The sequence below is a fragment of the Colias eurytheme genome, chromosome 8 (assembly GCF_061535395.1).
Source record: "Colias eurytheme isolate Ceu_HAF_F1 chromosome 8, ilColEury1 Martin Lab GWU primary, whole genome shotgun sequence".
Taxonomy (NCBI): Eukaryota; Metazoa; Arthropoda; class Insecta; order Lepidoptera; family Pieridae; genus Colias; species Colias eurytheme.
In genome coordinates, this window is record NC_142987.1 from 393,185 (window position 1) to 406,959 (window position 13,775).

At 35.5% G+C, this 13,775-nt stretch overlaps 1 protein-coding gene across 1 annotated transcript in view; it reads left to right on the plus strand.

Moving 5' to 3' along the window:
* Positions 1-13,775, plus strand: part of sn (fascin domain-containing protein singed) — a 62,752-nt gene that overhangs the window by 44,845 nt on the left and 4,132 nt on the right. Inside the window, exons 4-8 of the mRNA XM_090104235.1 lie at positions 6,758-6,905; positions 8,095-8,280; positions 8,956-9,184; positions 12,606-12,762; positions 13,496-13,657. Of these exons, the coding sequence (XP_089960361.1) occupies positions 6,758-6,905; positions 8,095-8,280; positions 8,956-9,184; positions 12,606-12,762; positions 13,496-13,657 (882 nt within the window). The remainder of the gene's footprint in view (positions 1-6,757; positions 6,906-8,094; positions 8,281-8,955; positions 9,185-12,605; positions 12,763-13,495; positions 13,658-13,775) is intronic.

A 13,775-nucleotide genomic window follows, 5' to 3' on the forward strand; every position in this document is an offset into this window, starting at 1 on the left:
AAATGAATCGCAAAATGTGTTGGTAAGCGCATAACTCGAGAACGGCTGAACCGATTTCGATCATTCTTTTTTTATTATATTCCTTGAAGTACGAGGATGGTTTTTATGTAGAGAAAACGTAAATATTATGTACCTACCACGGGCGAAGCCGGGGCGGACCGCTAGTTATCTATAAAATAATTGTCAAAGTAGGTATGATATCCTAATTCCTAACTAGTATTCTATATTATGTAATTAATGATTAACTTTACCTTTGTGTATTACAAATTCCGGTATAGATCCATTTATAGATCGGCCTTTTTCCTATCACTCTCTGTTTGTTAAAAGTTTATTCATAAAACAAAAATAAGAATTTTTCGTTAAATTAGGTAGGTATGCCTTATTATCTTACAAAATACACTGATGATATACATAATCTATTTAGTTACTCTCAAAACACTTCACTTGCAAATTGTCGTAGTAAACATTATTAATTTTCTCAAAAAACAAATTTAACCTCAAAGTAAACGTTTGTTATTTCCAAAACAAAACAAACGAATAATGATACTATTTGCAGATGGTCTTTACCGCTACAAAATTGTATACATTATCACACTTCTTAAATTGGTCGCATATTCAACTTCAGTTTCGACTTTCGATGTAGTTCCGAATTCGGTTCGTACCTAATTCGTATATCTTCGTAAAAAGACACTGCCTACCTTGTGTGTTTGTGTGCGTGGTTTTATTACATCAGTGTGCCGTGTTTATAGGCACGCACACATATAAAATATGCGTAGACACGCAGAGCACACATATAAAAACTTAGACACGGATAGTTTGTGTCTTTGCCGTCCCGTGACGTACTGGGTCCTGTGGCGGCGCTAGTGCAGCGCATGAATAGTGACTTGAGCCGAGCCGGTGTTAAAGAAATTAGATAATAATGCTACCAAAATACCGATAGATGGATCTAAAATATATTTGAAATATATTTTTATTTCATAACTACATTGCGCAATTAATAAAATTTAATGACGCTGTAAATTTCATTTATGATATTAAATATTGATCAGAGTTTGGTAAATGGTAGGGTAGGCAGTGTCTTTATGTCTTTATGGAATGCACGCCACTGACCACTACATATTATGCAAAAATTTCTCCAAGCTAATTTACCTGTAGTTCATCTCAATTCTCAATACTTAGAAATAAACAATGTTTACAAACACACCACGCAACGTTAATACAACAATCGCATACAATACAAGACAATTCGATTGTCCTCAAGTACACGCAGACAAACATACAAACATAAACTTTGCTTTGTGCTTACTTATCGACCCGTTTGACGCACTTCCGCTGACTCACTTGAGTGACTTGAGTCAGGTGTTCCCAAAATTATAAGATACTCGAAGTGTTAAATAAATACTTTGTATTGTCTTCTTAACTGTTGCTGTTTTAACTTACTCAAAAGTAAACATCACAATGCATTCAAGTTGGTTTAATATTTAATGTGAATTTGAGTTCATGAAGTTTAAATTTGATATTAAACGTTTCAAAGGTGTAATAAAAATGATTAAATGCGACAGTTCTTTGAAAATTTTGATAATGTTTGTTATTATCCACTTGGTACAAACATTGTTGAATACACTAAAACAAGAAACATTCCATTTATAGATACGTTAGAAGACAAGGCTAATACAAATTATAGATGCAAAGAAACACAAGTCCTTTTGAAAACAGGTCAACGATCTAAATACATATAATGCAAATGACAAGGGTAGGACAGAATTTGAATGTGCATGGCGAAGGGATGCCCTTATGTGTTGATTAGGAATGCTCACAATGAGGGGTTGTTTTGTGCGTTTGGTATTTTTATGTACATGTGTTTTTGAGCATATACTACCATCGTTTACGTTACGTTTACCTACCACGTTTTTGTATGTTTTATTTGAGGTTATGAAATAATGATATTTTTATTTTATTATTTCTATACAAGACAGTTTAAGAGGCCATATCGATTTTAGAGTGATTTTGACTTGTTTCTGTAATTCTTTAAACAAAAATCTTCTTTTTTTCTTTTTTTTTTTTCTTTCGTTTAACAAAACTAAATTAGTAACAATGTGTTTTATTATCTTAAATTAAAGATTCATTCAATATCTAAAATATGCTCGAGACAATTTATTGATATTCATTGTCCAGTTTGTTTAATAGCCAATAACCTGAGGCGTGTTTCAATTTTTTCCATGCGGGACGTTCGTGTCTTTGTAGTTTACACGGAATTTAAAAGAAGAAGTTTTCATATAAAATATACAACAGTAAAGACACTGAGACATCCTAAAATATGCTCGAGGCAATTTAAGTACTTTTATTCAAAAATTCAAAGAAAATCTAAGTTAAAATAGCCTTACTTTGATGAAATTTTATGTGTATTTGGCGTCGAATTTCTAAAACATACAACAGAGTAAAAAATAATTTGGAAAATCCAAAAGTGCACGCCTCATAATTTTTTTTTAATAAATATTTATTAATTATTATTTTTGTTTATTTAATAACAATTAAACCACATCGAATCAGACCCTGAAAAATGAAAGGGTTCTATTCCTGAGCATACTCAAGCGTAAGAGAAAAAAAAAGACTCGATTAGTAAAGTATTTCGGTCGCTATCGTGTTAACAAGAAAAAGGATCCGCACATACAGACACACGGACGTCCAAGACAGAACTTTTTTAAACTGTTTTTTAACTAGTTTAAATAACAAAAATGACATCAAAAATATCATGAACGTTAAAAATAGTGTTTTTTCTTAATATGTGTGTGTATGTATTATCTTACAAGTGCAATGTATGATACATAAAGACATTTTAAGTTTGAAAAATCAGATGTTTTGCGCGAAGTGACAGTAGTACCCACCTCAACGCTTCGCTTATGAGGCGTGCAATAAATAAAAAATACACATTAAATGATAGATTTATGCTTAAAAATTTGCAATAAAAAAAATACATATTATATGATTTATGAAAGTAATGGAATATTTTAAAGTTCTCTAGAATTTTCGATTATATACGGGAGCGCAAACGCTGTTACGGCAGACCGCGCTCCGCGCTTTAGAGAGTAGGACGTGTTGCGCTGCTCCGTCAGACACAAAATTACAAAAGTACGTTTTTCCCGCGCGTAGTAGTCGGGAAGCCCACGATACTAGATTAGAATTGGTGGAGTAGACGATACCGAGATAATAAGGTCCTATAATGTTTCCACTTTGAGCGCTTTCAGCCTTTGCTACTCGACTACACGATGATCGCGTTAAAACGTAAAAATACTAGCTTTCGTCCAGCGCAATTTTGTATTAGGACTCTTAATATTTGTAATGGCTGTAGTTTATTTTATTTATCATAGAATGCCTCGGCGTATATTATTTCAGAAAATTTTTTTTGATGATAAAATGTGTGTTATATTCATTGAGATAATATTAATATGGAGTCGATACCGCCTACACCACTTATGTTCCACTCAACATACGTCATGTGGCGTAACTGCACTCAGTCGCTTGCTCGCTCATTGGCGCGAACGTCACGCTCATTTTTTATTTGTTTTAAAGTGAAACGCATCAAATATGCCTACGTGTGTGTTACGATATTGCACAAATAATACAAATAATACGGAAAAGTGCAAAGGAATAACTTTTCAATTAGTAAGTAATTAGATAATAATTTTTAAAACTTAGTTAGAACAAAATTTTTGGCGGGCGACATTTTGCGTCATTTGTCATAGATTAAAAATTTAAGATATGACATTGGGCATGAAATAAGTGTTGTTAGTAATATTTGCTGGCGTATATTTTTATAGTATAAAATAATAATTTTACATATTTAGAAAAGCATAGACTGGTTGTTAATTGAAAAAAGGTGAAATCATGAAATATGAAAATCAATAACTTAATCACCAATTTTTTTTTGTTAATTGATTTTAATCAATTTTAATTGATATTGTATAAGCTACTGACTTGAACGTATAATTGAATTAATATTTATTTATCTGCACTAATATTATAAAGAGGAAAAATTTTGTTTGTTTGTTTGATTGTAATAAATAGGCTCATAAACAGCTATTGGACCGATTTTGATGAAATTTGGCACAGACAATCTTTAGACCCTGAGAAAAAACATAGGCTACTTTTTATTGCGAAATATGTACCACGGGCGAAGCCAGGGCGGACCGCTAGTTCAGAGATTAATATTTTTTCTATTCAAGGTTTCCATGTCTGGGTCGTGAAGAAAGGGAAAAATGGGTAAAATTTGTCCAAAACAACCGCAGTGAAGAAATCTGGTTACCATCCGATAGAACTAGCATCTGTTCATTGCATTTTCGCGATGAGGATAAATATACCACAAAAGCGGGAAGGCGTATTCTAAAGAAGTCTGCTGTTCCTTGTATTGATGTTAGTAATAATAATAAAATTTTACGGATTTGTATAACAAATAAAATATTATTTTAGCCATCACTAACATTATTATTATTGTATTTATTTTAGCCGAAGGTGTGCTACAATAGTACTGGAACAATACAAGCAATTTCTGAGCCGGGAACATGTTCTGAGGATGATGAACTAAATATAAATAAACACAATTTTTACACGGCTTTTATTTTTTTTCTAAAAAAGGCTCAATTTGTAAGGAATGAAACTTCCCATAGCCCATATTGAACCTCCTCATCCTATATTATATGCCAGATATTGTTAGCCCCGCGTAGTAAAGTCAGTTTATATGTGAAATAAATATTAAGTAAGTACAAAGAAAATTTCAAGTCAACGTGCATGTAAGGAGTGGCACCCAATAAAATAGACAGAAAGAAACAAAGTGTCGCCTCTATAGCGGTGAGTCAGTGACATCGCATAATCTATGACTGTCTAGCCGTCATTCGCGCGCCCCGCGCCGCCATCTTGGCGCACAGATTTTGTTCGTGGTGTCTGCTCCATTATTAATATTATCTCAATGGTTATATTAATTTTATATCTGACAAAGTTCATCCAATTTTTAATTGTAATAACAACTTATAAGTTAGACTTCACAGTCAAATCATTTCCAATATCTATTAGAATTCTGACCACGATGACGGTCTCCATAGAGACTGTGCATATGGGAAGGAAAATATAGTCTACGTACAAGCATGCTCTCTATTCTATCGCTGTTATATTAATCATAATAGTATTTAGTAATAAGAGGTTACAGTCCGATGGGACGAAAGACGGCGAGAGACAGGTTTTCTTGCTCTCTGGGGGTGTTACTACCGCCTACTTCCTGACTATAAGTTGCAGTAATGTAGACAGGAATATACTAGAAATTAAAGCGTCATTATCGAGGTTTTTGTTGAGGCTTCTAGTTTTATTTTGAATCAGTGGTAGTTTTAAATGTTTAAAATTAAAAATGTTTAAAAATGCTATTCATAAGGAACCAGTTTATGTGAATATAAAGCTCTGAGTTTGAGATTACAACTAGAGGCAGTATTTTGTGTATTTCTTGGTAAATATTATTTTTGCAATCTCTAAAACCTTTGACTCTATAATGTACTATTAAATTGAAATCCGGGGACGATCACTACCGGTTCAGTGCCCCGCGGCTGAGACGGTGCCGATCGATTCTTCGGTTCGTTAAGCGTGTAGTCTTTGCTCTGGCGCTAACTTATCTGGCTGTATAGAAAGAAAACACTATTTACTTAGGTACTGATATTTGACATAAGTGCAAAAAGATCAGTTCAATCAAGTACAGGGATCATTTACTTTCCTATTAGTGCATTTTCAAAATTGGATCATTCGTTGAGAAATAGACAAATTTTATATAATTTATTTGAAATAGAAGTAGTATAACGGCAGGACCACAGAAACAGAAGAAGGAGAACATTGACAGAGGGTTACTTTTCATTTGCCACCGTTAAATATGGATTTTAAAATTCCCCGCCATTATTCACACACCTATTTTCAGAGACTGTATTTATCATTTTTTACATTTCTTTTTGCTTGCCATCTCGCATTTTGCCCTTTTCCATACCATTTATGAATCCGGCTTCACGTTTGCCGTCTGTAGGATTATAATGCTAAAGTACTGTTGACGTTTAAGCAGACGCCACAAAGTGTAATGAGCAAAAGGAAAGGAAACAACCCCTTTCAGAGAGCAGCTCTGACGTGTGTGAGGTGTAATTAATCACTTTGAAGCAAGATAGTTTTCTGATGATGACAGCATATCTATGCTGTCATGCATCTGCAAACGTGCATATAAAAGATGTTCGCTGAAGTGACATTTCTAGTTAATAAGAATTAGGTCACGTTTCCAGGGAATGCAGTTTAATGTAGTGTTTAGTGCTCGGTCTATATTCAGAGACAGTTTCGTACGTCGTAGCTCGTAATTAGCTTTTATGCGCTTGATGTGAGCTTCCAGCTGCGGCCTGTAATAGTGCTATTATATTTAACTGACATGTTTAAAAAAGTTTTCATTTCGTGGAATTTATATTTTGGCGATACAACATATTCATATCTGTTCAAATTAATGGAAAACGAACCTTGGAAGGAGCCTTGCCTTGAACATTTTAAAATTTGTTATTACTACTTTACTGGACCACTTTAAATCCTCTCCAATACATTTTTGGTAAATTGCAATAAATATCTTTGTACTCAGTTTAATGTTACTTGAATTTGTTTGTTTATTTCTGAATTACAATAATCTCACTTTTATAAGCTACGTGTTTGAGTTCTAAAGTATAAAGCCAAAAATACAAGCTTCCTTCGTCCACAGCGTATCGGACGACAGCTCCGGGCGCTGGGCGCTCCGCAACGTGGAGCGGGGCTACTTCCTCGGCTCCAGCCAGGACAAGCTCACCTGCACCGCCAAGGTGCCGGGCGACGCGGAGCTATGGCACGTGCACTTGGCTGCCAGGCCACAGGTCAGTAATCAGTATCAGTTAAACGTGGGGTTGCAGAAATAGTTTGATAATTCCTGAATCTGTGTTCCCCGATGAGTACAATATGGGGGTCTTCAAGCGTAGAGTGAACAGGTCTAGGGAAGCGCGTTCCACATCAGGCGAGATTGTGGTTAAGCGCTTCCCTATTCCCAATAAAAACGTTTGTAAAACTAAGTTAATAAAAATAAAATAAAAAAAAATTGACTGTATTTTCACCATTTTCTTAGAAGTTGTAACGTCCAGTTAGCTGACCAAAAAAAAAGTCACGGCGAAATTCTCACAATGCACGATGCAATCATGCAATGCACTATTGTATGAGTTCAAGCATTGTTTAAGAAATTATGTCGTTGACCTGCACTACATAAAACCTTCAGATATTTATTGATATTAGTTTTGCATAAAATATAATGATGACGATCGTTGAACTTGTTGGTATGATGATACGTTATCGTCGTCTCGATAGATTTGTGAATTTATCTCACTGCTGATATTTTATCTCGATTGTACTATCGAGTCATGAGGGAAATCCTATCACGAAAAGAAATGTAAAAAAACAATTCCAAAATACCATCTTTGTTCATTGTGTTTTACATACAAGGCATATAAATGTTGGGGAATATGAATCATGCGTTTTTATAAGTTGTTATTATTTTTTTGTCTGCGTTTTTACATAATTTCCTTATAATAACATCATATGTGTCAGCTGTTTATATTAATATCACCAGATGTCGCAGTCGTCAATGTACCAATTTTAATTTTAGTTTTTATGGACCTTAATCATATTTTATTTAATCGTAGGGAAAAGGTAAATTTCAGAGATTGAGCCATAATTCGCTACATTACTTTATAAAATGCCATTTACATACAGTAAGCAACTAGAATTACAATCACGCTCATATAATATGTTCGAAACAAATTCTGCCTAAGTGTGAATTGGGCAGAGTTTTCGAATAAGTGAAATTATACGATATACGATAGACTCTGAACATTACTGCCTTGATTTAAAGTGCGTATGATATGAAATTAAAACGAACGAGGTAAAATGACGAACTTCTAATAAACGATTGTGATTGTGTGATAGAACGAGCAGCAAGTGGTCAGTGTGGGCCCGGCTAATGAAATTTCTGTTTTTTTTTCTTTACCATTGATAAATATGTACATGTGTATCCAGGTGAACCTCCGGTCCATCGGCCGCAAGCGATTCGCGCACCTGTCGGAGAGTTTGGACGAGATCCACGTGGACGCGAACGTGCCGTGGGGCGAGGACACGCTGTTCACGCTCGAGTTCCGCGCGGACGAGGGCGGCAAGTACGCGCTGCACACTTGCAACAATAAGTACTTGAGCGCTGCTGGCAAGGTGAGTGGGGGTGAAAAGATTTTGGTTATGGGGTTTGATATGATATAATTTGCTTTAACTTGAGAGATAAAAATTGGTCCTTTTCGTTGAGTTTCTAATGCATTTTTTTTCTATTTGAACTATTTTTAGTCTATTTGAACTTTTTTAGAAAATAATAATAGTAGTATCCTAATTGTTATTAGTATTAACTATTATACATACAAGGTGCTGTAGGCGTTTCAATTTAACGAAACGATAATGTGTAAACTGGCAGTACTGGCAATGTTGTTATTCACACTAAAATTATTCTATGCTGTCGGTATGTAAAATAATGCTGGTACCGTCAGTAGCATGCGCTCTATCCGTGCCGTCAGTAATATCAGAACGGCTAATATTGTGTACTACACGTGCCGTCAGTACTGCCAGTACGGCCAATATCATGTGTACACGTGCCGTCAGTATTGCCAGTACGGTTGGTAACAGCCCGTATACCATCGTACTGCGAGTATTATCGGTACCTTGTGAACTATTAGTATTGTCAGTACGGCCAGTACTTTCCGTACTGTCAATACCATCAGTACTGTCGGTACAGCAGTACTGTCGGTAACCCGTGCTGTCGGTACAGCAGTCGCGTACTGTCGGTACAGCAGTACTGTCGGTACAGCAGTACGGTCGGTAAAACAGTCCTTCCCTTAGCTGCTGGACACGTGCACCGCCGAGTGCCTGTTCAGCGCGGAGTACCACGCGGGAGCGCTGGCGCTCCGCGACGCGGCCGGCGCCTACCTCGCGCCCATCGGCTCCAAGGCGGTGCTCAAGACGCGCTCCACGGCCGTCACCAGGGACGAGCTGTTCTCGCTGGAGGACAGTCTGCCGCAAGCCGCGTTTGTGGCTGCCTTGAATGATAAATATGTGTCGGTTAAGCAGGGTGAGTTGATACACACATACATAAACATACAGACACATACACAAATGTATAAACACGCAGACCCGCACACAAAGTGTATAAAGATAGAGACACGAAGATAAACACAGAGTACGCACACACCCTCAAACTGACATATAAATTAGATATCAATAAAGATTTTTATTATCATTTAAATGTATACGCACACAACACACACACTCATAAAAATAGACAATACCTACTCGCACACTCGTCAAAGATTTAAAAAAAAATGTTCACGATTGTTTCAATAGTACAAATTTTACACAAAAATCAATTTTCGATAAAGCCGAAATTGTAAAATAATCGTGCACATTAGATCGTGATTTAATCGTACATTTTAAATCCAAGCTTTAATTTTACGACTCTAAATATAAAATAACCTTTAATTTTAGATTCCGATACTAAATAACACATATTTCTTTAAAAGACATTACAAACAAATAAATACGACAGATTGCTGTTATTACAAACCACAATTACTCCGAGCACGCTCAGGTAATTGCATTGTGATAGCTGCGCGGGCGCACTAATCATTGGGTGCATTTCCTCCCTTGTACCGAGCGCAAGAGATGCGTGTGAACGGATCTATTTTATTTGTTTTTGTAAACACTAGAGAATTCGCATAAATGTGTAACGTTGTGATTGTTGGATAAAAGGTCCGAGATAAATATGAGTGGTTTTAAAGATTAGGCATTGGAAAAACGTAAAATGTATCAATATTAATAAAAATAGATTTGATGCTATAACTGAAAGTAGTTACCAAAATAAACAGCTATATCTGAAATGAGACGCAACAAACAGACAAATAAATTGACTCTAAAAAATCATTAATTTTTTTGTTACTGTTAGAAAGTTCTTTTATAGAAATAAAATAAAGTCCAAAAGTTTTAGATTGCTATTCAAAAGACAATCAATGTCTACTTATCTTTAAAAGTGGTATCAATAACGATTTAACAGTTCCATAAGTACAACTACATCGGAAATGACTCAGCCGTGATGAGATGCAGCGCCACGTACACATCTTCCGTTCGACCATTGTCTATTTAGACTGACTCGACATATTCTTATTGTGTTTAAACAAATTAATAGCTTTTTGCCGTGAGAAATGTATGGAAGAATAAATTAGGTATTCAAAGCAGTACTTTGTGATGCGAGTAAAGATAAATTATACAATTGATTATGTTTTTCGATTAAATAAATTTGCAGCAGTAGATAATATCTCTGCTTATACATTTTTTTTTCAAATATCGAATGAGGTATCTTATGTCTATCAAATAATAATTCCTAGTTATATTTCGTTATAAATAATAGTATTAATTTCAAAGATATACAAAATATTACAAAAAGATATTACAGTCCTTAATAAAATTGGTGCCCTAATGTTATTAGCCAAGTATTTTTTTTTTTTTTTTTATGTTATGTTATGGGAAGGCAAATGAGCGGACGCACTGGCCGATACACTGCCTGGTGGTAAGCAGGTTGCGTCGCCCATAGACCATAACAGAGGTTATGGTTGTTGCCTACCAGGATTAAGGGATTTGGAAGGAATTAGGGAGAAAGGGGCGAGGATGGGAGGGATTAAGGATAGGGGAGGAGAGGATGGGTAGGGGATAGGAAGGGATGTGGGCCTCCGGACCCCTCACTCACCGTACGGAACGCGACAGTAAACTGTCACTATGGCGCCGATATTCTGTGAGGGTGTGGTACCTTCCCCGGTGCGAGCGTGGCCCAGTTCGTGCCGAAGCATGCTCGACTCCCACTTCTGAAAGTAATCTAAACTTCGATTGCATTAATTTTACTTCCAATAATGACTTTACCACTAGCAGTTCCATAAGTATGTAATGTATTAAAATTTCATATTTTCCACACTGCTGCCCCCATTATATCTAATTAGCAATTACGAATTGTTAGTGAAAATACTGAGTAGTCAGTCATATGGTCTGGTGCAGGCATCCGAAGAGAGACGGGTGAAAGCGGACACAATAGAGGTGTTTTTGCGAGATGGGAACGGAATGCAACATTGTGATGTGTCTACATACATGTGCCGATATTTAAAGATATAATAGGCTAGTAAGTGGGTGGGCTTAGTAGACCTTAAACCAAAAGCCTGATCAGTTAGTACTAGAATTGAAAGGTATTGTAGGTCAATAAGTAAATATGCTAATATTGACGATAGGTTCAACAAATTGACTGAAAGAAGTCTTTAGATTTATTTATTTATTTTATTTATTTAGAAAACAAGCTTTCACATTTATTTAAAATACAATTTTGCGATGCGAAACCTTACGAGGTTTGAGATATAGATGTGCAAGAATGGGATAGGTTAGAAAGATTGGCTCTAACTGTGGATCTGTTAGACTGAAATTTAAAGACACCTAAATTAGGTGGGCTGAAATGGTTTTGATAGAGGTTGAATTTTACGTAAATATGCAAGGTTAGGTTTAAAAAATTGTAAAATTCAAATGACATAGAAGTAGAGTTTTAGTTAATATATCCTAAGCTGTTAGCTTGTTCAGAGACAATTACAATAGGACGGTGAATCTTAATAAAACAGAAAAGGAAAGCAAAGAATAAGATTGAAATAACCGAAATCCTACGGTTGCATTTTGTAGTAACAAAGAATTAAAAACAAGAAACTTCCAACAAAAATTATAAGAAATGAATTATTTTCATGCAAAGTCAACTATTTTTGTCTCTACTTCAAATAATTACAACCCCAGGTATATCGTATTCCTAAGTTTAATCCTATTTTATTTCACGTTTTCAACTGTTTCAATAGATTAAAACCTTGCACACGTTTCTCATGTGAACGTCAAGTAGACGGCATAATTGGTAGCGAGCGACGCTCTAGTGATCGCCTAACAGACACCATTATCGAGTCTCACAGCCGCTGAGCGTAACTGTGTGTCGGTTTACACACTAACTATAAGTGGATAAACTTTATTAGATTATGTTTTTTTGTCAATATCTTAGAAGTAGTTTTTTGACAATACTTATTCGTACGTAGTCTTTTTAGCTATAAATGTAATATTTACTTACTACTTAATTGCTTTTTAAAGTAAGCAATCAATATGTAAATGTTTTTATTCTCTATATATCTCGTACTCATAAATACAACTGTTTAATTATATTTGTTTTACTGTTAAAAACAACTGCGTCCTACAAGGACACACTCTAGGTCCATCACTATATCCAATCTACATAACTGACACTAGCACATTAAAAAAAAATCTATTCACTGATAAAATCTAAAACAAAAACAATTAAATGTACACACAGGGGTGCTACAAGGACACACCCTAGGTCCACCACTATACCTAACCTACACAAATGACTCCACTAACCCTAGCACATTTTTATAAATTCATCCATAAACAAAAACAACAATGTACCCTTCCAGGTGTAGACGTAACAGCGAACCAGGACGAGATATCGTCTCACGAGACGTTCCAGCTGGAGTTCGACTGGGCCACGCGACGTTGGTACATCCGCACTATGCAGGATAGATACTGGACGCTGGAGACCGGCGGTGGGATACAGGCGTCCGGGGATAATAAGTTAGTGATTTTGTCATGTTAATTGTGGTTCCAGAATTGTGAACTTGATTGTGGTTATTCGTGAAATAAATTGTAAATCAGAAGATATAGTTACGCAAAGTGTATTTCGTTTTGATATGAAGAAGAGGAAGTAATAAGAAGACTTTGAATAGTGTAGTGGAACAATTAGAGATATTGTTATTACAAATATCCGTGTATTTCTAAAATTTGAATTATTGTTGCCCTGTAGAAAAATGTCATCGTAATGATACCTAACAATGATGTAAATGATGATTAAGATTTTAACAGTAACTTAACATTTAACGAAGATATTTTTTGCAGTAGTAATGATAATAAAGTTAACAAAGATATCCATTGTGTTTAAACAATTGAGTTAACGATGATATTAATTCTAGTGATAATAATGATGTTAAGGATTAACCCCAGTGAATATAATAGTAATAGCGATGTTAAACCTAATAATAATATTTGACGACGCGGTTGGCGCAGTGGTAAAGTAACTGCCTACTGAGCCGACGGTCCCGGGTTCGATCCCCGGTCAGGGTAAATATTTGTGTGATGAACTCAATTATTTGTTCTTGGGTCTGAGTGTTATCTATATAAGTATTTATTAAATATTATATTTATCGTCGCCTAGTACCCACAACACAAGCCTTAATTGAGCTTACTGTGGGACTAGGTCGATTTGTGTAATAATGTCCTATAATATTTATTTATTTATTGTATCATTTAGATCGTCGAACGCCCTCTTCGAGTTAGAATGGCAAGGCGGCGGATCGGTATCGTTCCGCGCGAACAACGGCAAGTACGTGCTGACCAAGCGCTCGGGCCATCTGTACGCGAGCGCCGATACACCGGACGATAACTGCAAATATTACTTCTATCTCATTAACCGGTATGTTTTTGGAATATATTTCTTGTTTGTTGGGAGTATTTTGTTTTACTGTAGTTGTCTAGCTATAATGACTTGTTAAATTTGTCTTGATTTGGCGCTAAATTCGTTTCAATTACTG